This window comes from Apteryx mantelli, chromosome 3 (assembly GCF_036417845.1).
Source record: "Apteryx mantelli isolate bAptMan1 chromosome 3, bAptMan1.hap1, whole genome shotgun sequence".
Classification (NCBI taxonomy): domain Eukaryota; kingdom Metazoa; phylum Chordata; class Aves; order Apterygiformes; family Apterygidae; genus Apteryx; species Apteryx mantelli.
The window spans coordinates 102,661,298-102,686,308 of NC_089980.1; the positions used below are offsets into that span (position 1 = coordinate 102,661,298).

General features: G+C 34.1%; 1 protein-coding gene across 9 annotated transcripts in view; it reads left to right on the top strand.

Annotated features, from left to right (window-relative positions):
- PHIP (pleckstrin homology domain interacting protein) overlaps positions 1-24,317 on the top strand; it is a 121,408-nt gene extending 97,091 nt beyond the window's left edge. For 2 of the 9 annotated variants that reach the window (XM_067294081.1, XM_067294087.1), the window contains 16 exons: positions 865-976; positions 1,191-1,252; positions 2,731-2,886; positions 4,899-5,019; positions 6,769-6,894; positions 9,288-9,360; positions 9,754-9,804; positions 10,122-10,271; positions 11,948-12,100; positions 14,266-14,429; positions 14,914-15,194; positions 15,517-15,678; positions 17,040-17,156; positions 17,951-18,580; positions 19,125-19,203; positions 24,080-24,317. In XM_067294081.1, the coding sequence (XP_067150182.1) occupies positions 865-976; positions 1,191-1,252; positions 2,731-2,886; positions 4,899-5,019; positions 6,769-6,894; positions 9,288-9,360; positions 9,754-9,804; positions 10,122-10,271; positions 11,948-12,100; positions 14,266-14,429; positions 14,914-15,194; positions 15,517-15,678; positions 17,040-17,156; positions 17,951-18,580; positions 19,125-19,159 (2,393 nt within the window). In that variant the 3' untranslated portion in view covers positions 19,160-19,203; positions 24,080-24,317. Of the gene's footprint in view, positions 1-864; positions 977-1,190; positions 1,253-2,730; positions 2,887-4,898; positions 5,020-6,768; positions 6,895-9,287; positions 9,361-9,753; positions 9,805-10,121; positions 10,272-11,947; positions 12,101-14,265; positions 14,430-14,543; positions 14,614-14,913; positions 15,195-15,516; positions 15,679-17,039; positions 17,157-17,947; positions 18,628-19,124; positions 19,204-24,079 lie in introns of those variants that run through there. The other 7 variants (XM_067294082.1, XM_067294085.1, XM_067294086.1 and 4 more) reach the window with 7 other exon arrangements.
- Positions 24,318-25,011: the final 694 nt, after the last annotated feature.

A 25,011-nucleotide genomic window follows, 5' to 3' on the forward strand; every position in this document is an offset into this window, starting at 1 on the left:
AAACATCGCAGCAGTTGAGAAAGTGTGCGTATATTCTTCAAATTCCATTAAAAAAAAAAAAGTGCAGTTCTTGAAATCTCAGATTTAAATTACATTTGTTCTTGGATTGAATGAATTGAATACTTAACTAAAAGATTGTTTCTAAATTCTGTGGCCTGTGTAATGGAAGATGTTAGAATGGATGACTGTTATTTTGGCAGGTAATTTTTTTTTCTTTCTAATGTGCTGCTCATCTTTTTTTCTCAGCTGTATGAATGCTTTTATGAAACTGTTTCAGATTATAGTAAATGATTGCTAGCCTTTTAAAAAAGCTTAAATAAATCCAATTCTTTTATTAGTCATATCACCTGTGTAGTAAAGGAAATGGACCTTTGAGTTAAATTAGGGAGTTGTTTATACAAGTAGATAAAAACACTTCTCAAACCCAAGAGGAGGAGCTCAGTAGCATGCAGAAGTATTCCCCATACTGTCACAGAAATGTCACAGAATGCATTATTTAAAGGTAGCATGTAGTGTTCAATACAAGTAGGTTTTAGTTTTAAAGGAGTTGCAGCATTGAAATGTCTTACTTTATATGCATTTAAGAAGTAAATTCATATATAAAGGTTATGTGGATAGATTTGCAAATCATTAATCATTTTTATGTTAATAATTAACTGTTCTGTTGTGGTTTAAAAACAGCCCCCAGAAAGAATTTACTAGTGTTATTTAAAAAGATCTGGTTATGAGTCATATATGCCTGTTGATGCGAGTGTTCCAAGGGATTTCTGTTTTCAAGGTCAATCCAAAGGTGTCTAAAAACTGCTTTTGCTGAGAGGAGTAAGGTGCCTTGTATTGATGAAATCATTTTGTGTTCTTACCTAGGTGATCGTTTCAGGTCAGTAATAGATGATGCTTGGTGGTTTGGAACAATTGAAAGCCAGGAACCTCTTCAGCCTGATTATCCTGATAGCTTGTTTCAGTGCTACAATGTCTGGTTAGCAAACTTATCTTCAATCTTTTATTTTAATTAGATACTTCATTTGAAATACTGATTGAAGTAACGTGCTTTCATTAAATTCAGTCATGCATCTCACTGTACTAGTTTATTATAAAACCTTGTAATATGTAAACATGTTATGTTACAATCATTAACTAATTACATTGTTTAAACATTATTAGTAGGTAATTTTAATGTGGTTATTTTTAAGCTGGGACAATGGGGATACCGAGAAGATGAGTCCTTGGGACATGGAGCTGATACCAAGTAATGGTATGGTACATAGTAATTTAATTTGCCTTAAGAGTGTATATAAAGAAGGAAAAAAATGTTATATGATGCCACCAAAATAATTGTATTTCTCTTGGCGGGGGAGGAGGAGGAATCCACAAATCATTTGTACTTGAAGATCATACTTAAATATGAATGAAAGTAAATGAACTGCCATCTTTCCTTGGAAAAAACAGGCATACACTTACTTTTTATAAGCGTGACTGTGTGTTGGAAATAAGCCAAAAATGCTACAAAGGTTATAATAGATGGTCTTTTTGTACGGTTAGAGAAGCTTGAAGATAAACCTGTGCCCCGAGTAAGCTTTGAGGAAGCTGAATGCTCTGAGACCTGTCAGCATGCCTGCAGACATTCAGCACATTGAAGATGCAACATACATCTATGGGATTGCTTGATAATAGTAGGATTTGCTCCCTGTCTGGTCCAGAACCTCTGGTGGATAGACATGCTGCAGAGTGGACGGCATGTCATGGGCACTGTTCACAGACGACTGACAGAATGTAGGAATGTAGTATTTCTTCTTTAAGCACTGAGGGATTTTTTTTCTTGAAGACTACTTTAAAAATCTAGTAAAAAATAGAGTAGAATCAGCATTTTTCCACGTTTCCTAGAAAACTTTGAAATTCTTTATTTTTGTAAGCTGTAGGCATGTTTCATTTCAACTTATTTCATTTCAGCCCTTCTTTTAATGGGTACCTCTTGACCATAAGGAAAGCACAGTAACATAGAAGTTAATGTGTCTGAAGCAAGTAACTAAAATAGCCAGCTAACCAAATGGGAACCTGAACGTGTTGCTTATCAACAAATACTAACTTTTATTACACCTTCCTTTCAAAATGATTTTGATTAAAGAGGAGCACTTCGCGTCATACACTGAAAATCTGACTGTTATGTTTTGAATTACCAAAGATGGTAGGTCCTCAAGAATGCTATGGTGATCGCAGTTCAGTTTGCTTGCTCAGGAGCTTTGCTTTTAGCATTTGACATCACAAATCTGTAACAGGGTGGAATCATTACATAGTGGAGACTGCTTTTTGTCTACATTAAAGCTTTTATCTTAAGCTCTGTCTGAAAATCATCCACCACAAATCCTAGGCTGAGTTACGTTACCAAGAATTTGGGGGACTTTAAAAAAGAATTATGAAAAAGTGTCTGAGTTGTCTGAATGGCAGTTCAAGTGTCTCAAAATAAATTCTAAGTAGATATTTGGAAGGCTATGAATCTTGTAAATGAAGAACTTGTGCACCAAACTGCATTATGAGGATTAAAATTTAACATACAACAATACACAAAGTGTATTGGATGCACCCAAAATATTTTTGAGCATATCAAGAGCTATGGATTTCTGTTGTTTAGTAGAATGATGTTATATATCTTTGTATTAATTTTTCTTAGTTGAATAGGTATATGTATTACACAAGATACAAGATGCTTTATTTAGTTTTCATGTTACATTCTAGCTGTATTTCCAGAAGAATTGGGAACAAGCGTTCCTTTAACAGATGATGAACGTAGAACGCTGCTCTACAAACCTCTGGATGGGGAGTGGGGTTCCAGGACCCGAGATGAAGAGTGCGACAGAATTATTGCAGGGATAAACCAGCTCATGACTCTAGGTAAATACTGACTAATATTAGAAACATTCTTGCATTAAATTTTGCAGACTGTGCTGATGTATACTTTTGAATTCACCAAAATGAGTAACTGTTTATGCTGTGAAAAACATACCTTTGTCTCTTGATTAACTGAAACAAAATTTTTGCAGTGTGTATTTTTTTTTTTAATTTTTTATAGTGCAAGTACATTTAAAACTGAAATTTTCTCCTGTTTTCAAAGGTAACTGTTTTTTGATAGATAATTTGATGTATGCAAGGGGTTTGGTTTTTATATGCTAAAAACAGGTGCTTGATTTTTGAGTTTGGCTACCAGAATCACTTGGTTAGGGTTAAAATTCGTTAGGGTTAAAATTATCAGCCTTGTGGTGAACAAAACATTAGCTATATTACAAGCAGAAAGAAGAATGTTATGTACTTACCTACAGAATGAATACCTATGTGTAGATTTCTCCTTTATTAGCCTTTTTAATTCCCCTTTTTCCTTCCCCCAATCCCCTTACTTATATCTGAAAAAGAGAAGAGAGGCTCATTAAAAACAAAATATTGAGGATAAAGTAATTGATTAACTTATGAAAAGCCACTTGCTAATTCGTTGAGGAGCAATTACTCTTTATAGCCAACTTTTGAAAAAATAATTGTTAAAACATTTAACACAACTCAAACATTTACATGATCAAAGAGGGCTGTGTCAGAAGGAGATCTATTAGTGAAATATAGGCAGAATCACAGTGCTGTTGTATGTTCTTTGATAAGTGTACAGTTCAACAGCAGTCTTAGGTTTTTGGGTAACAGTGGTCATTAGATACATGAATTGTCACAGATTACTTTTTTTTTTTAACTGAATCTGAAGTACTTGAAGAAAGGTAAGACACTTAAGATTCAAAGAAAAAAAAACCGAAACTCCCAATCTTCAAATATTTCTAATACCTAAATAACTCACATTATGATTTCTTTGGTGACAGGCTGCATAAGCAGCTTGCTTTTGCTTCTGAAAGAAAGGGAATATCTATACAATACATTAATCCACATTACAGAATTATACAAAAACATGTAAGGAAATGAGATTTTAATTGTTTTCAATGTGTATGCCATCTAGCAGTAATGGTTTTATATTTTGCATTATGTCATATGGTGTACTGTTTAGTTTGGGATTTAACTATAATATATGTGGTGCACATCTGCACAAAGTGCTAGTCGCTAGAACATGCGTAAGTAAACAGTTTTTAACAGAAGAGCAGTCTGTTTAGCAACAACATATCTTCTGTTTTTAAAGACTTGAGAGAGACTTTGAAGGTTTTTAATTGTTTTTGTATTATTGTATTTTCTGTTGGGGTATAAGATGTTAGAATGATGTGTCTAAGCACATGTGGTGCTTCTAATCATAAGAGGAGAAAAAATAATTTTGTAGATGTACAGACTTAAATTGCTCTACAGTCTTTTGGCATTATAGTGGATTGCCTTGGGAAGGCTGCTTTGTTTTTTGCTGGGGGCAGGAGGTAGTTTCTATTTTATTTTGTGTATTTTTTTTTTTTTTTCTCCTCACATCTTAATGAGATTGAAGTAGGGCTGTAACTTTATGATAAGAATTTAATGAATTGCTTTGTTTGAAATTGTGAGAGTAGCAATATAAAATCAAGTGAAATAAGTCCATCTTGTAAGTAACAGTATTGAATTGCATATCTTAATCTATATAATTTATTCATTTGAATCTACTTTAAAATGTGCATATTTTTTCCATGCACCTAGCATGTCTCTGAGGAGCATGGTGCTTCATGCGCAGCAGACTGGCTGGTTGCTACAGTAGTTATACTTACAGCGTACACCTCAGCAAGCACTTTTATATGTAAAATACTACAAATAGTTTAGACTATGTAGAATTGTCACTGATTTTTGTTGGGTAATTGCTGCATGTTTCAAACATGAAGAAATACCACGTTGCAGGGGGAAAAAAAATCTTAAAACTGCTAAAGGACTGGTTTTGTATACATAACTGATTTTTCTTTTCTATCTAGATATTGCTTCTGCATTTGTGGCGCCTGTGGATCTTCAGGCTTACCCAATGTATTGCACTGTTGTGGCATATCCCACAGATCTCAGTACCATTAAACAAAGACTGGAAAGCAGATTTTACAGGTTAGATCCAAGTCTCAGTTACTACTGTGAAATGCTGTCAACCATATTTTCGATAGGTGTTTCTCTTGTAATACCTGACTAGGAGATGGGTACAGGTGTGCTCTTTCCATTTGTCTCACCTACCCTTGATCTAGGTTTCTGTTTTATAAAACGTAAGGGACTGAAAATCTCTTCCGCAAAATGTGTTTTAGAATAACGTGGTACAAAGTTTTGACCTTTTCCAAAACTATGTTTCCAATCACTGTTTTGGGGAGGGGTTTTTTGTTTTTTTTGGTAGTAAATATTATCCAGGTTGAAGCATGTTCCTTTAAAATATTGTTTTCTTTTGATTCTTGGAAAAATTCTAACTGAAAACTATTCTCCCTCTAATATTTGCATTGAGTACATATGGATAGCATGTTGCTTTGGGCAAATTTGAAAGTTGATTTGTATACTAATAAGTGAAGATAGCATCCTAAAACAAAATTACTTCTTCAATTTCAAAAAGCCTTGGCTTTTATACATTCTAAGGCCATAGTGCCCATGTATTGTTCCATGTTAGTTCTGTGATATGAGATAATCCAGGTTTAGCTTTCATAATGTACTGCTTTGTAATCAGAGGTGGCAAGGAATTTTTAATCACTCTTTTATTTCTTTGGTCGAAAGTGTAAGCAGTTATTTTTGATAATTAGCATACCTTCTTTAGTAAACCAGTTTTTACTAGTTTGTAGTATTGCCAAAGCCTGGTAAGTAATAGGAGTATTGTATTCTGCCATGTATTCTGCTTTCCAGTAAAAACTTTTTCTTTACGTTCTGCAGGAGGGACTGTTCATACCACATGTGATGTCTTTGGTAGCTTTTCATGAGGCTTGTCTTAGATCATATTCTTCCTTATGAAACAGGAGACTTAGCATACCTCTATGTAAATAAAAACAAAACGAAGCAAGCAAACAAACAACAAATATCATCCTTTCCCCATCATTTCTGGCATATTGTAGAACTGAATGTTGGACCCATGAGCACAATTAAATTGCATCTAAGTGCTTATGGTATATTAAACATGTTAAATGGTTCCCCGCTTCACTCTACACTTTAAAAACAAATTGTGCATTTCCTTTCTTTTGTTGCGTTTTGCTAGTATAAAAGTGGAAGACTTTGTAGCTTCTGTGCTGTTTGAGATTTTCTAGGAAATAATGTCATTTTTTTTATTGCATCTTTTTAGATTCTAGTTTAATTTTTTCACCTATTTTTTATTTGTATGTGCCACTTTTTTCATAACTGTTGTTGCTATTCTGTAGTTAGGTCATTAAATCAGAGCTATGTAAAGGGTGATGGAGAATTCTGATCAGTGTCCAGCTTTTAGAGAAAAATGTATAATTTTAGTACATTTTTTAGTACTATATTTCAATCCTTAGTTGTGACTTAAGAGGTGATTTATGCTGAGTTATGAATATAATAAAGGGATAATAAAAGCTAAAGACTGCCAGCTGAATTTTTCCAAGGAGCATAAGCTGTATATTTTTAAAGCCATTTACATATTTATCACAGGACATACATGAGAGCAGGAAGCCTGAGGAAGCTGCCTGCTGCTGGTCATGTAGGGCCACTTAGATAAGAGTATGTTTTCTGATTTAATGTAGAAAGATGATGAATGGGACAGTGCATTAGAGGAATCATGTAAGACTTTTTCTCCAGTTTCATACGCATTGTTAAAAATGTAGTCTGTTTGATACTGTTTTTTTCCCCTCTCTTCTCTCTTTTCATACACAGGCGACTTTCTTCATTAATGTGGGAAGTCCGATATATAGAACATAATACTCGCACATTTAATGAACCAGGAAGTCCTATTGTCAAATCTGCCAAGTTTGTCACGGATCTTCTGCTACATTTCATAAAGTGAGTTGCTTAGTAGCTCTGATAGTTTTCCTGTTTCTTACCAAGATATTTAGCTTTTTGTAATCTGAATTTTAAAACAAGGTAGTTCTACAACTAGAATAAGTCTGTTGTCTGCTGTTGGGACAGAAATGAATAAAGTTTGTGTTGACAAAAGAAGAGCATGTGAATTTGCAAAATATGATAAAATTTGTACTGAAGTTGATAAAATGCGGGCTATAATTTTTTAAAGTTTAAAAAGCAAAGCATTTAATAATGAAAAATAAGGTGGATTTTACAGTTTTAAAATGGAATTCTGCCGTAAGCTTCTAAAGAAGTTTTTTTCAATGAGTATAAAAAGTATGAAGAAGTCATCTGAAGCAGAAATGTACCAACTAAAAGGACATGTTTTATAGTGGATTGACAGAAATTTTTTTTACTTCAAATGTCTTTTACTTCAAATGATGGAAATGGGTTTGAGTATTTTTATGCAATGATATGTATGTTTGTAGGTACTTTAGGAGTCTAATTTTAACTTTTAATACTGCATATGTTAATATTATTATGGTAATTGAATTCTAAAGTCTTTATAACTGTTATAACCTGATTGAAAATGGTGTTTAACATGCAAAATGAAAAATCAGGAGGCTTTGTAGTTGACAGAGAAAAGGGAAAGATATTGCAACACTTTTATAGTTTTTATAAAAACTATAGCATTCTTACAGAAAACCTTTTTGTTTAAAAATCTCCCATTCCCCCAACCTAGAAGGACTGCTTTTGGAAAGCAGGTCTCAATTTAGAAGTAATGTTTTCATGTAAAGAGATTAAAAGACTCCTCTCTTTCAAATGTTTTTCTGTTCTTGTTAAAAGAAAAATGAAGTCAATGAGGAATGTTTCGGAGCTCTCACGCTCCACTGACGTCTCCAGACCTGAAATTTGTGAGAGCTTACGGAGTGTGTCCACTGTGTAGATTTTCTTGTGTACAGTGAATGCTGCTGTTCCCACCTGGAAAAATGAAAAGATGTCTCTCTTTTTTTTTTTTTTTTTTAACAAAAATCATGTGACTTTTTTTGTACTGAAATTAACATATTAAAACAGAGTTACTCAGTGTAACATGGGATATTGATTCTGTTTTTTTTAATTTTGTGTTTTCTTATAAAACATAGGTATTATATTTTAAATGATAACTAAAGCCATACATATTTATTTGAAAACAAGATTTTTGTTCCTTACATAAATCTTTGACATCATATATGCTTTTTGTTTCTGATACTAGCTGGAAGGGAAATACTGGAAAATACTTAGAAATGCTTCAGATGCTAAAAGTTTTATTGAAACACATCTTTAGGAATAGGTACATATTTAAAGAGCTTCCGTATTCCTAATTTTGTTCTTTAACATCTTTGGTCCTGTGTGGCTTTTTTCAATTAATTAAACAGCTCAGGGTTTTTCAGACTGTGTTTTTAATTGATGTTGCTGAATTAGTGCAACAGATGTATATTATTTAATAATGACCTAACACCACTTTAGCTTGTGCCTATTAATATACTCATTTAAGTGAACCAGTGATGCATATAAAGCCTAGATTTCCAGAGATTTTTAGGGATCTAACTTTAGTAAAAACCCCTGCAAGCTGATTCTGTGGTTCTAGCGAGACTAAAATACCTAAATGCTTCTGACAGTCAGTGGGTTAGTCTCTAAGTTACTTAAGCCCTTTAAAAGCAGAAAATCCTGTGATTTGTTGTTGTTATTTCCCCCTCTCCTCCTTTCCCATCATATTTATTAGCATGTATTACAGATTAGTATTCCAGTGCAAAGTTGCCTAGTGTTTATTTTTTATTTTTATTTTTTTTTGGTGGTGGCTTGAATTGCTACATAGTAAAAAACCTTTGGGTTTTCTTTTTGTTTACTGTTACTGAGTTTGTAGAAGTTAGACATGTTATACAAGAATCAAAACTAGATGTATGTTTTGTTGAATTAGATTATGCAGGTCTGTAAACAATGGCAGTCGGAGTCCTTCGAAAAGCAACATTTATTTGTCTAACTTCTTATGTTGTGGATGATAATACATTACAGTGGATTTAATGTAGTGGTGTAGCATTCTTAAAGCAAGAACCCAAAAGCCTTTTATGTGGTATAGTATTAGATTTTTCTAGTGCTGATAAAATCCATAGTTTCATTTTAAAACATTGTCACTGTTAAATGGTCTATATTGTAGGAAGTTCAGATAATATAATACAGCTTTTTGAACAGATTAGCTTTTCTTATTACTGTGTTGCTTTTAGTATTCCTATGGCAGTAATCACTCTATTTGGGAATGATTTCATAAATATTTGCCCTTTCCTAGTCAAAATATAGGTGATCCTGTAGAGGGAGATGAAAAATAAATGTTAACGTGTGTATTTCTTGTTACACAGAGACCAGAGTTGCTATGATATAATTCCATTATACAATGCAATGAAGAAGAAAGTGTTGTCTGACTCTGATGAGGTAAGTGGTTGTGTCTTAGACATTGGCATTGCTAGACTGGAGAAATGGGGCTGATCTCGGTGTCCCACTTGATACAAAAGTACTGTGTTCAGTCACTGTAAGGGAGTAGGAAGTACTTTTCATCATCAGTTTCTTCTTGTCAGCCAGGAAACAGGTAAAAATCCAGCTTCCTCTCCTGTAGAGCAGAGAGCTTAAGCGCTTTATTGGAGAAGTTAGGTGGTTCTTTAGACTTTTGAGAGGTTTTCAGAACTGACAATCATATGAAATGCTTTCCAAAGCACAGGGATATAATTGCAAAGACTCAAATTATAAGTGAAGTTTTAAAAGGCTCAGCTTCTCATGTGTGTTTATATTTTTTTAACCTTTTTATGCGACTCATTATCTTGCTCAAAGGAAGAAGAGAAAGATACAAATGTGCCAGGGACTTCTACTAGAAAAAGAAAGGTAAGATCATGTGATTTTTTGGTTTTGCTTGTTTGTTTAATGATTTATACCTCTGTAAATAGTTTGAAATGCATTTGTAAAGAAAAGGATGTAAAACTGAAAATGTTTTATAATCATATAGTTTCAGCTTTTGGAAAGTGTTGAATTTCTAGTGACTGAAGTATTGTTCTAATGAGCTATGGAATGTAAAAGTATTTCTATCTGTGCTGTTGCATATTACTAGTTTAATTAGAATTTATATCCTGCAGTGTACTTTTTTCTTTTCATTTTGTCAAAACAGCTAGGTTTATATATACCAGACAATATTGTCATTTCAGGATCATCAGCCGAAACGGCGGCTACGTAATAGAGCCCAGTCATATGACATTCAGTCATGGAAGAAGCAATGCCAGGAGTTGTTGAATCTCATTTTTCAGTGTGAAGACTCTGAACCATTTCGACAACCAGTGGATCTCCTTGAATATCCAGTGAGTGTTTTAGAATAGGAAGACTAGTTATAATCTCATTTTTACTTTTGCAAACTCTGACCATTTTTCCAACTCTTCAAATTGAAACTTCAGGCAGCTCTAACGACAATTTTGTTATCAGTTGGCTTGGTCGTCACCTGCTAATATTATTTATTGTCTTCTTTTTTAAGTAATTTCACAATAAACTGTACTTGTCTGTTCTCTTAAATATCTTAATTGCAGAATGGTTTATATTTAGGGATGTCTTTGTTCTTGAGTAAATTACAACTTGTGTAATGAAGATGCACTTTCTCTTTCTGGGTGCAAAGCAGTCATATCTGAAGCAAATATAATACTTGGTTGTTGCTTGTGACAAATGTTGTCATGGCACATTTTTGTGTTTTTCATTTAAGAAGTAGAACATAAAATTTTCATAACAGTCATCTGGGCTGCTGGGGAAAAAATACACGTGTTTTTTTTTTTTCTCATGAGTTTCAGCTCACTGAAGAATTGTAGTGAAACATTAACTGAAATAGCAATGATTTATCCAAATTTCACTTTCTACCTGGGTGATTTCAGTGGAATTCAGAGAGCTATGAGAAGCCATTTGTAACTACAGAATATTTTAACACAAAAGTCTTATTGCCTTGGATCTGTTTTAGCCTTCTATGCTAGTTTTACTTTCAATAACAAAGCAAAGTTTTAGCATGCTTTCCTTCCAGTGTATCTTAAGTTTTTATTTAAAATATCATTCCAAGGTGATTAACTGAGGGGAAAGTCAACTGATTGAAAGGAAATGCTTTTGGGAGGAAGTCACTGTTTGGTCTGTCTTGCCACCTCTTTAGCCATTGGATATCATAATTTTTGAAGTAACCTAAAGGTACTACCTCAGCCAACTACAATAGCCCCTTGTGTTTCAGGTGCTACAATGAGCTGATAGAAAACACCTTATTACCGTCAGGGATGAAACACTCTGCTTCCTAGTGTTCACAACCCTTTTTCACATTCAGAGGCACTGACTCACACATGCAGGTGCCATTTGTTCTGATGGATTAAGTTAACCTTTTGTCAAATGGATGTTTGAGCTTTTTGTCATATGGATGTTCCTCTCTTTCTTCAGTAGTCTAGAAAAAAGCTCTATCATTGATTTGAAGAGGGGGCCTAATTAAGCCTGCAGACTTTTCATTTGTTTCAGTATTGCTTTCCTAAATTGCCAAGTCTCCATTTAGGAGACCACTCAGGTTTCAGCAGAGATGCACTAAGACTGGCATCAAGTTCAAAAGACTGTTCAAACTTCCTTTTTTAAAGCTACTATATATTAGGCTTAGTACTAAGTTTGAGTTGTTAAACCATCCAGAGAGCTTTTCATTGCATTTTTATATCCCAGTTATCTTCATCATGGTATGTCAGTAGTTTAGCAACCAGAAAACTTTGAGCCCTGTATTTTCAGTAAATCTGTTTACAAAATTGATTAGATCTTGTATCAGTTAACTTTTAAACTGGCACCTTTTAAGTATGTCTACCAGAAGTTACATTATGTAGGACTGGAAAGAAGCAAATTGTCTTTAGTGGTCTTCCACACCTACTTGAAGAGGATAGTTTGGTTTAAACCAAAATTTACCAAATATATTTTAACAGAAAAGATACATTCAAACTTGAAAAAAATTGTAATAGGTTGCTTTGCTATTTTGTAACAGGATTATAGAGATATTATTGACACACCAATGGATTTTGCTACTGTTAGAGAAACGTTGGAAGCCGGCAACTATGAGTCACCAATGGAGTTATGTAAAGATGTGCGACTTATTTTCAGCAATTCCAAAGCCTACACGCCAAGTAAAAGGTCAAGGGTAAGATTTAATTTTTGTGATTTCTGCTTGAAAGAAAACTTATTTGAAAAATACAAGACAGAAAAACAGAGAAATGGTATAATTGATTACTTTAAAAACAAATTTGATTATTTCTGATCTTCAAACATGAATGTTTTTGAGAAAGTAGGGTAGCTTTGTATTTTAAAGAAACGTCTAACATGTTTAAATGTCTAAAGTTCTGATGCTCTGCAAGTACAGTTTTAAAATAAATATGAAAGTGGATCTAGAGGGAGAACTACACTGAAGGATTGATCTGTAGAAATGTGATTGTATGTACAATAGTGACATTTCACTGATAGAGACTAGATTTTCAAAACACAAAACTCGTATCCAGCACCAAACTCCTCCACTTCTGAAGCTGCACAAAACCGAAATACCTAAGTCTATTTAAGATAGACTAGGAGTGGACAGTGAAGTTCTGTGCTGTTCACTGATTCACGAGGTTGTAAAGAAGCGCTTAGGATTTCTGAGAAATAGAACTGTTTATGTAGAATATGAGCATACAAAGCTGCTGTTAATGAGCTGATACTGAAAGGCCTTGCCAGTGGTACAGTTACTAACATTTTCTCTTAAATTGACTTGTAGGTTGCAGAACCTGGTGGAAGTGAAAGCTGCAAATGTATATACTTTATTTGTGGTCAAGGCTTCTGTGTAGCAGTAAAAGGCCTTTCTTCTGATACTGTGGTTTAGGTGTTAGACTAAAATTCACTTGGCCTTTAATGTTTGACTATTCTAAATGGCAAATAGATCATCAGGACTTCATTGTTAAAAGGCAGGGACTGATTCCTTAGTAGAGGAATTTAGCAAGGAAGACTGGTCAGCGATTGGTCTGATTTCAGTGAGTAACAGGCAATACCACTCAGTGTTTGGACTGCCTAAGAATCAGTCTCCTGTCCTTTGGCCAGCATCAAAGGGCAGGGCTTTGGGGGTAATTTGGATTCCTTTGTAGTTTTTCTCTTTCTCTTCTTGATCTCCTCAAATCAAAATAAGAACATGCCTGACATTATCTTAGCTCCAGTGTGGGTTCATCGGTTCTTCTGCCAGAATTACTGTATTCTTTTTCATGTTATTCCAAATGAACTGGTATGGTAGTAAACTTGTAGCTCTTTTTCATTTTATTTAGAAGCAGAAATGTAAGGTTCTAGGTGTCAGAATTTTAATATTCCAGAATCTGTGTAATTATAAGTACATAGCTGTTTAATGGCTACGTTTGCACTCTGATTCTTGTCATTTGATGATATGTTTAGCATCTTCACCTCACTGATGTTTTTCTTGAAGAGTAAACCCATTGAGTTCCTTTTGCCTGGCACATCAAACATATATTTTTATCTAGCTTTTATATAATTTCTTATGAAATTTCCTGGGATGTCCTCTTCAGTAATGCATTCAGTAACTGTCACATTTACTGTTTAGTATGGCACTCAAATAGTCTGTCCGGTATGTCATTAGGTAGGCAACTGATGCAATATTGTCTGTGTGTTTCATGTTCTAAGACAGTGCTGTCCCCACTTAAAGTATCTAGACTGTTAGTTTCCATGTTTTTGTGTCCAGAATTAATAGCAGCTGTGCTTCATTAATTAGTTGTGATCTAAACTGAGTTTGATCAGGTCTCTCTGTAAATCATCTGAGATTAGAGGGGAAAAAAATAAGAAAAATTTGTGCCTACATAATTCTGATACTTTTGCAACCACTTCACCAGTAGTATCAATTCATCCATAAAAGTACTATGACTGATGTTCAATATAGGGTATATGGATGCAACTTAATGCTGAAGAAAATGAGGTTTCTCGACCATAGGTTTGCCAAAGTAAATTCTGTTAAGGATCTCTGCTTGTGGTTCTGTTGAAGCTAGAAAGGAATGCATTCTGGAAAGGCATTTGGAAAGTGACAGTAAGAGGGATGGCTTTTCAAATCTTTCTTTTATCCTGCTTGTGGATCTTCAGTCACAATACACTTTTTAAGCCACGAAAATAGATAATGCAAGCCTACGCATGGATTAATGTAAGTTTGTGGAGATAGGCTGTAAATTTCCTTAAAACTTTTCCTTATTAATATTTTTCTAGCTATTGCTTAATGCTAAATAAGTATAATGATGCTTTGGAAGAGTACAGAACTTGCTCATTTATTGGCTTTTCTTTCTATAGATCTACAGCATGAGTTTGCGCCTTTCTGCTTTCTTTGAGGAACATATAAGTTCTATTTTGTCAGATTATAAATCTGCCCTACGTTTTCATAAAAGAAATACAATAAAGAAACGAAGGAAGAAAAGAAGTAGAAGCAGCTCAGTTTCCAGTAGTGTTGCATCCAGGTACATTCATTTCTTTACAGTATTCATGAAATGCTGTGCAAGTTTGACATACCTAAATATTAGAACTTAGTGTGGTGTTTTTTAATACTGCCTTTACTATTCCCTATATTGCAGAATGATAGATTTGACATGCAAGTCCCTATGATGTGGAAGATTTTTAAACTTTAACTAGAGCTATCCTAGTGTAAGTGCTTAAAATTCAAATAACTGCTAAACATGTACAATAAAACAGCATCGTTAGGATAGTGGTGGCATCATGCTTTGTCATATAACTGTAGCATTTACTGTGATCCTTCACTAAAGATTCACTTTTCAGAGGCTCACAACTACATGAATTTCCACAGTAAATGTCATATTTTTAACATATTTCATACAGAAATGATCGTTTTACTCCCACAATCCTAGACACTAGAATTTAATTTTATTTATTCCTGTAAAATAAAAAAATGGTTACCCAGGTTACAAATTGTAATTCATTTTGCAGCCCTGAAAGGAAGAGGAGATTAATAAAACCTCAGCTGAAGGCAGATACTTCTGCCTCCTCTTCATCTTCTGCACCTGCAAGATCAACAGCACTGAGACATATTCCAGCTCAAATGAACGGAAAAGCAGCTGAAACTTCTTCTCTTGTGCGGACTAGAAGCAATAGGGGGATAACGGATGTGGCTGTTCCAGAGCAACCATCTACTTCTTCAGGAGGAAAGCCTTTAACAATAAAGCCTTTAATTACAAAGCCTAGTACTGCTGCAGGGTCAGGGAAGTCAGGTAAGTTTAAAAAAGCTGAAGAGCACTGTGAACATTTTTAAACATAATTCTTGTTTTTTGGGCATCTAACTTACTTGTCTCAATTAAGACTGGTTCTAAGTGCTTAAGCTGTAGGGCCTTGAGGTTCATCAGAGGAAAACTGAACAAAATTATGCTATTTTTATGCTATGCTGTTATACCCATGAAACCTTTTCACTTCCAGATCACTGATTCAAGTTTTTTTGTAGTAGAACTTGCTTCCTTTTGAGCCAGATAAGATTAAAAGTGGTGTAAACTATTTAAAAATGAATTATTCAAGGGTTTTTTTTTTTCATCTTTCTAGTACTAGAGAATCCAACCAAACATTCCAAGAACCAGAATATTTTATCAGTCCCTACTCAATCTGATTATGGTCATAACACTAGGAATAACACCACAAGAGAAAATCCTGAAAAAGAGAAGCAAATCAAACGCAAAGTGAAATCATCCACTGTTAATCAACAAGGTAAGGATTTTTTGGAACATTTTGTCCCCCAGTTAGTGATGTAGTGGCTGTAGTTGCACCTTAGTCTTGATAATTTGGGGGTGAGGAAATTAGTATGTATTATGATTAAATGGAATAAGAAAGTCTAATGGATAGGTAGTTTCCTACTAGATAATTAGCATGGTTTTGACTCTTAAAACTCTTAAAACCCTTTTCATGGTATAACAACTGTGCCAATTTTGGCATGTTAACATATCATATCATATAACTTAATTTAGATTATTACAAGTGTTGTGTTTTCAGTGTATTATAAGTACACAATTGATGAATTCTAAAATTCCAAGGTAGACTTTTGCAGGGTCATGCTTTTAACTCTGCAGGCTTTACCTGATAATATTCATCTGGTTTATTTGGGTTAGTAACATTGTCTCTTTCTACAACCTAGAGTATAAAGATCAGAGCATCTGTGATTTGGTTCCTTCTTTTTTCTCCACAGCAAGATGGAACTGTGCAATGTTTACTGTGCCTATTTAGTGTGTTTGTAATGGGTTGATGGACCTAGTTGCACGTAATCTTCTGACGTCTGGTTATGTTCAAACTCGAGGCTGCTGTGGAGACAGATCTCCCAGCTGCAAAAGCTTTCTTGTTTATGAAGCAGCTATGAACCTGAGTGATAGACCTACTAAGCATGTGTCTTTTCTGAAGATGGAGAAATGGTAGTCTACAAGTTGGGTCCCACCTGATTAATCCAGTTACTCCCTGTAGTCCCCCTGTCCCTGATGATTATTTCTTCTTTCCTACTGCTTCTTGCTTCTGAAAAAGCAGCTTGATAAGTTACAGCCTGCCCATTCCTTGCAACTTTTCCCACAAAAGCTTCTTGGCAGTTCCTGTATTACATGGCTGAATTTGTACCCATTATATGACTGGGTGTTTGGTCACATCACAGATACTTGAATTTTATTTATGTGATCATCTCGCTCCAGCACATCTGCTCATACAGGAATGGAGGCCTATGCTTTTGATGCATGATGGGGGCACATTTGAAGGCAGCAGGGCTTGTAGATGGATATTCAGTCAGATGACTGGGTGCAGTGTTCTACTGGCTATGGGTCAGTTCCCAGTCGTGTGTTAGGCGAGGATTGTGGTCTTAGAACGCCTCCATAAGAGGTCATGTGATGTACCCCACTTAGAAAGCTGGGAACCACCTAAGGAAAATTCAGTCTAGACAAATCTCCAAGCAAATACTTTCTGCCATTTGTCTGGTAATCTGAGAAATCTGTGCAGATTACATACTATTTTTTTTTTTGTCTCCTCTCCTACATTCCTCCCTTTTTTCTCCTTTATTGTTGAAATAACCCTGGTTTAATGAACTGGCTATAAAGGATGCTGCATTGGAATGAAGGCATCTTTTTCATGCATCCGGAGGCGACCTGATGTGAAACATTCCAAATTCTTACAGCAATGCTTCTTGAGCAACTTCTTGCTGCTGCAGATACCAAGTAGGAGTTTATGTCCATTCCTGTTGCATCAGTCAAGAAAAAGACCTGAACTGTTCTTTTTTTTTTTTTTTTCATTTTTGAAGCTCCCTTGAGCTGAACCCAAATAGAAGTTAGTCTTCATTGCATGCTGACATAAAACTCTTGAGCTGTACTGTGCTAGATCTGTTAGATCAAAACTGCTATGATACTGTATGTTGAGGAAAAAATGGGTATTTTAGGATACAGTATTGTTAGATCTAAACAGTGTGTTGAAATTCTACCCTGAAATTGGTAGCCCATGCAGCCATCTTTATGCAGTATTACATTCTATTGCACTCTCAGAGAAACTGAACGTCCATATCAAAAGCTGTAGTTGCTCCTCAAGAAAAAGAAAAGTAGAATTGATTTGTAGTTGAAAGATGATAAATGGAAGTAATTTTTCAGTTCTCAACAGAAGCAGGAGAAAATTTAAGGGTAATAGTCCCCTCGAGTAGGAGATTATCCCAGTGCTCACTTTCAAGATACAGACTTTTGTGATCAAATACTTTCCAGGATTCCTCATGAACCTAGCATTTATTTGTAATGGAAATTACAAATAGAGAGGGTACATATGTCATGTCAAGATACTGAATCCCACAATACTTGCTGAAGTTTTACTTGTACCTCATCTTTGGGTCTCTTGGTTTTTGACAATTCGGCAATCACTGTGAATCTGTTATAATACATTTTACTGACAGAGTTTTATTAAGGTAGTATGAAAATGAATGTAGATGCAAATCTGTTTCATCATACTTACTCTCATTTCTTAATAGCAGATTGCAAGAACAGTGCTTTGGCATCAGGAAGCATTCAGGTAAATGGACATGGAGGGCTGCCTTCAAAACCACCAGTTAAAAGAGGTCCTGGGCGGAAACCTAAGGTGGAGACTAATAACAGTAGCTGTGAAGTGGTACACAAGAAAAGAGGCAGAAAACCAAAAAAGCTTCAAGTTGTTGAACAGAAGGTTGCAGAGCAGAATACAATCCAGACGACAAGGAATATACCAGAAGAAGCATCTGCCTCCACTGCATGCAATTCTCTTTCTGAAAGTAATATGAAGGAAGACTTGTTACAAAAAAAAGGCCGTGGGGGTAGAAAGCCAAAAAGAAAGATGAAGACACATCAGCCAGGCTCGGACCTTTTAGTTCCTGCAAATGTTAAAATGCAAACAAGAAGCAGGAGGAAAAAGATAGATGAGCCTATGGAAGAAGGGTCTGAAGAGCTTAAAGATTCGGAACCTCACATGAGAACTAGAAACCAGGGTAGGAGGACAGCCTTTTACAATGAAGATGACTCTGAGGAAGAGCAAAGGCAGCTATTGTTTGAAGACACCTCTTTAACTTTTGGAACATCTAGCAGAGGCAGAGTCCGAAAGTTGACTGAAAAAGCAAAGGCTAATTTAATCGGTTGGTAATTTTTACCAAGTGTTTTACTTCAGAATGCTATGAAGCAGGTACAGTTAAGGAACGAGCAGAACACAGACTTCTGCTTCCCTGCTGCTATTATGGGTTAGAAGAATGTGTTCTGATTTGGGGAGAAAAATTTAGCAAAAAATAAACTGAAAGAACATTCTTTGAAAGAAATATATATTTTAAACTTTTGCTATTTATTGCCCTCCAAATAGGTTATGCATTTCAACAGTCATTTTGTTCATAGTTGAGAATAATTGAAGCAATTTCTGACTGACTTACAGAATTGAGAATTACTCTGCTCTTGAGTAGTGCATAATATCTCTACACAATTAAAAAAAAGGTGATAGAACTGTTAATGCCACAAACTGAGAACAGAAGTCTATTTTTGACCAAGCAAGGTACACTTTTATTGATTGTAAAGTCAAGTCTCCTAGGAAGGCAGATTTTGGCAAAAAGTGGCAGTAAATTCACTTACATTTCTATTAAATACAAATGCAAAAATACCAAACTTTGCTAATCTGAAAATGTTTAATTTCAGTAATGATGGAACATTCAACTGCAAAAGAAGCCTAGCACAGGCTGTTGGTTTATCCAAGTTCTGCCAACATAGCAAAAATGTAATCACAAATATATATATATATCCACATTGGAAAAAGTTTGACTAATGTCTAGTTTTTCAGACCTTGATTCTTGTATCAATCACTAAATCTCTGTTTATTGTGCCAAAGACTGAGAATCAGTGCAGTGGAAAACCTTTTTTTCTTTGAGTGTCAGTACAGCATTCAGTTTGCAGTGATAAAAGCTGTGTATTGTTTTAAATTGTAAGTTAACATTGTTCTGAAGTGTATCCTTTTTGGTACTTATGGTAGAAAATAATGCACTGGTGGGGTCCTTTGACAGAGATGTTTTGGACAAAATGTATAATTGGTTAAAGGATTCAAGGAAATTACAGGACAGGTATGGAATTATGATGTTTACTTTCTGATCCAGATTGATCGTTGTTTCTACAACTTTAGACATGCTTAAGAGGCTAGAAATGACCTACAAAGAAGAGTGTATGTGTATATATTAATATATACATAAACACATATAAAATATTACCCAGGTATAAATTCTTTTTTCAGGATTTTTTAGATAGCACTAGAATTGAAAATAAATTTTAAAATGTCATACTTTATAGTTTAATTTTAAGGGGAAGATTGGTTATTTTCAATTATTAAGGTTAAAAAGGCCAAATCACTTTTTATGCAATCATGTTTTATACAGTGGTCTCATTGCACATTGTGTTTTTCTGCACTTTTTATGGTATATCACGCTGACATTAGTCAATATACACCCTAAAGAAAAAATTCCATTTAATGATTGTGCCTTGTATTCTATTATTTCTTGCATCCTTAGTAAAATTAAGTTGTCTATTGTAAATGATAACTATATGACTTAGGGGAATGTATTACTATATGTACTGCTATGGAAAAGAAAAGCAGTTATTTATTTGTTTATGGTACATTTAGTTATTTTATACCTTTACAAACAAACTTTAATACCATTTTCTATCACTTAAAACGTATTGTCCAGTTTTAAGGGGAAAAAATACAGAAGTAAGTAGTATTTTCTGAGATCTGGTATGGTACAAAAATGTAACCAAAATTTTCAGATTATATATTATTTTGGAACTCTGGGTAGTGTGAAAGAATTTTTGTGTGACCCTAACTTAGTTGGAAAAACAAACCTGAAATGAAAGCCCAGTTTTTACACCCTTACTTTATAATGATTCTTCTTTTACAAACAACGTCTGCAACATCTGGAAGGAAGGGCCTACAGAATTAAGACCTTAAATTTGCACAGATTCTGTTTACTTATTTGGGGCCAAATTCTTCACTCTTTATTTTCTGTTAACAAAAAGCTTAAATGTTTGAGCAAAGAATGTTAGTATTTGGCACCAAGAGGAGTAGAAATATGCTATTGTGGATGGCAAATTGGTATCCACCATACTTAGTTTAATATAGTTCATTACACATTTTGTTACGAAAATTGAGTTAAGTGTTTTCCAGATCCTCATTGAATTGCTTTGGTTATGAATTTGGGGAGCAGGGAATGGTTTGTGTTTCATTTGTATGTGTATTTATTTATTTTTATTTTTTTTTAGCAAGCATTTCCTTATTATTCAATTAAAATGGAGTCATTAAACATATAGTAAGATGGAAAGCTGTGGTTGTACAGTTACAGTACAGCTTCACATTTCAAGGCAAATTAAACTTTTTAGTTTTATGAAAACTCACTGATGAAGGCAATCATTTGAAAATGTGTAATTTCCTGATGTTATCTGCATTGTAATATATGAAATAGATTATATCTAAAATTCAACTTCTGTATTTACTCCATTTGTAATAATGTTTTATGGCATGTTTATGTATATATTTATATATTGAAAATACCTTGTATGTAAATTTTGGAGACTAAAATAATATGCATTCCCTTAACAGTAGGTAGAAAATTACACATCTTAATTTTACAAGAATAGAAGGCCTTACCTGCGGAACAAGGGTACTGCTTCTCTCCCAGTAATATTGGTGACTTTAGCCTGTTATTTTTTTAATTCATATTAGACACATTACTGTTTTTCCTTTAAAATGAATTGTGCATAATTTGGGTCAGATTTTTTATAGAAGCAACACTAAAAATTTTAGTAGAAGTTAATACCAGATTTATTTAAAAATTATATTTTTATAATTTAGCTTCACTAGGTTGCAAATGTTTTATTTATGAGACTTTTGTTACCATCAGACTGTGTGCATTTTGGTTGGGAAAGATATTATTTGCAGTTGTGACATACTGTATCAACACAGAAAAAGAGCTTTTGATTATGATGTTTTAAACTTTCTACTGTAAGCAATAAACTATTAATGTTTTGAAATAATTTAAGAACTATAGTTACCTGCATGTTGTAGATAATGCCATCTCTGGTACCTAACAACTGATGCAGAAAATGGAACATCAAAATCTCATGTGCTTGTTTTACATATGCATTGTAAATATTACATAGGTGTCTTATTCATATGCAATCAAATCTTACAGACATGGCAGCAATTAACATAGTTTTATTCATTAAATTCATTTATATTTGACATAGATATGAGGATACTGTTCTGAAATTTCTGTTCTATACTGGGAACCATTAAAATTGGTATTTACCACTGAGTGGTATCTAACAACAGCGTGTACCCTAACTACAGATGAGGAAATAACTGTTTCTCTGATACCACTGTGTTCTAAATGTTTAACAGAATCATTGTACCTGTGCCTACGTATTTAACAACTCTAATCATTTTGTTTCTGTTGTTAACGTGTTATCCAGGAACTGAACTTAAATTTTACCACTATATTTATTGTTCATTATTGTCAATATTGAACTAGAGTTCATTGTCACTGTGCAATGATCCAGTGATACAACTTTACAGAAAAATGTCTTCCTCCAGTGATTAGACTGCTGTGATATATATTTGCATATGTTTATTTGTACAGTGTCTGGTTTGTACATGTGTGATCAGTTTGTTGTTAACTTGTAAGATTGAGTTGGTTGAGTTTAAATATTACTATGGCTTAATATTTGTAAAACTGTTAATTGATAAAGGACCCTGATGCAGCACGTAGGATATTATTAGTATCTATAAAAAATAAATTGTAGTGTAGAGACAACTTATTCACTGTATTGCTGTACAAATATTTTTCAAGTACCAATTTTGATTCAGTGCCAGAGGCTTTTGCCTTACCAAAAAAAAAAAAAAAAAAAATGCATACAACACAAAAATAGTCCATCCATTCGGTAACTTCAAGCTTGTCACAATTTTTACACAACATTGTTAAATCTCCTGCTCATGTTTGCTGGATGAAGGACTACAAGTAAATGCTTTAGCATGTAATTCAAATTTAGGCGCATGTTAAATGGTTGACTGGTTCCATAAGGAGTGGGCTTAACTGAATGAGACCCTTTCACCCCATACATACATACATAAATATTAGATTAGAGGCTGGAGGTTTTTAACCTGTTTCATCAGCATTCAAATTTAATTCGAAGTATGTGAAACTTGCTGAGGTGATTTTAATGTATTGCTGGTCAATCAAGGTTCAGCCATATCACAGTAATTGCATTGTGCCCTGAGTCCTAACCTTACTCTAAGGTAGTATATTCTGTCCACAGTAGTTTTACAAAAAAAAAAGTTTTTTAACTCAGTTGAGTGCTTAAAAAGAATTTAAATACAACTCTAAAAGTGCTGTGAAACAGAAGGTAGAGGGCTTTAAAACCTCACCTGGAAACAGCAAAAGCTCATTTTCTGTTTACTACCTAATGAAGACAAATTACCAGTGTAAAATTACTATATATTTTGTCTCTTTTTCCCTGAAGTTCTTGTAACAGATTGGTTTCCAAGGGGACCTAGATATTCAACTGATAAAAGGGCTGTTAGTTTTCTGCTGTAAATTATTGTATATAAATGCTTGTTTATATGCAGAAGAAAGTGTATTAAATTTCATAAAATTGGCCAAGACTGACAACATGTTTCTAACAAATCTGGTATTGACAGCTTACATAACTTGCTATTTTTGAATTGGGAATACAGCTTGTACACTTTCTGTTAAGTCTGGTGGAAATAACAGGTAGCTTTTAAACTAGAGCTAACCTCTAGGTGTTCTTGCATTTGTGCTAATTTTAATGTGGGCATTTGCCATGTAATTTTACAATGTGTTAGAGGAGGAAACACTCCAGGAAAGCTCATTTAAAAGACATCTTAAATTGCAGAAAAAGGGGACTTTTTTTCTTTTTTTTTTCTTTTTTTTTCTTTTCCAAGGCTATAACAGCCTCAAGGCACTCTAGAGAGAAACCTTATATGCTGCAATAAAATAAAAGTGAATAAATTTAGCTTTTAGGAGGTAGGTAGTGAGACAAGTAGACCTTTTGGATCCTTTTTAATGCAGATAAATACATCAGGAAATTCACTTCAGATAATGCAAACAATACATTTTAGGGAGGGAAGGTAGTAATATACCATGATTTTCTACCCTGAAAGAACAAAGAACAAGGTCATACAAATTGGGAGTATAAAGAAATTTACTGTAAGTACCTATTGTGTACACATGCCTATATGATGTACATGTACTATTTTGTGCTCACAACTTTGCATGTTGATTTGCTGATATTGAGACCATATAGAAGTTACATTTTTGGACCATACTAAAACTGCAAAACCATGGCAGACAACTGGATAACGATCTTGAGTGAATTAAACTGTCATAATGTTTAAATATATATAAAGTGGAGCTCAACTTTAAGGAAATTACCTAGAAAGGTTAATTTTTAAACTGACACATTTTCAGATTAAAAATTATGCTTATTTTGTACAGAATAATGTAAAACAAATCTGTTGTACGTAATGAGTAACACAGTTTTCAAAACTGTAATTCTTTAGCTTTATCAAGGTTTTTTTTTTTTCTTTCCAGAAATCTGGATTATCATGTTATAACCTGAAGTATCTCACCAGGATAACAGTGCCCTTTCTTTTTGTACATATTGATTGGAAATTTCTTTACTGTTATGTGGACACTTTCTATGTTAGTTTTGATGCATAATACTTTGAATCCTTTTATACAAACTAGAATGTATGTGTAAGAATTACTGTCACTGCAATGTAGTAACTACAAACTTATTTTTAAATAAATAGAAAACATGTTTTTCTAAGCTGTCCAACAGTGTTTGTTTCCATCTAGTGAATTACTGTGCTGTGGGAAAATTGCATCTTTATTCTTTAAAACAGCCTAAAGTCAACTCATTTTGATTCCCTGCGGAATATGGTATTACCTGGTACATTACATGGCAGTAGACAGAATTATAGCCAAATCACTCTGAGAGATCAAAATTTGCTGTTTTGTAGGCTTTTCCATTAAAAACTGCAGATCTGGAGGCAATGTAAAAGCATTAACATCTGACAAGGCACAATATTGCTAGTCCTCTTAGCTCATTTTCACATGTGTAACTCTCATCCTCCAAGAAGCCGTCCCTGTTCTGGTCACAACTGTTTGTACCACAGCGTGGAAATCTCTACTTCTCGTCAACTCTAGAAAAAGCTAGAAAGAACTAAGCAATAGATTACATGCAGGGAGGCAAGGGACGAGTACTGGTTTCCAGTTTAGTAGCCCTGAAAGGGTGATAGAAAACTCAATAAAGGATGTGTTTTCAAAATAGAGTTTATTTTTTTCATACCTACATATTTCTGTTCTGTGATGCAAAAGAAAATTGCCATTTCAAATACCACACCACATGCATTCTGTTTCTTTTCACCAGTTATTTTATCAGATGATCTTTTCCTCCTTCTGAGATCACAGCTAAATGATAGAAGGAACCATCGAGTAGATCCAGGTATCAGTGCTGCCAA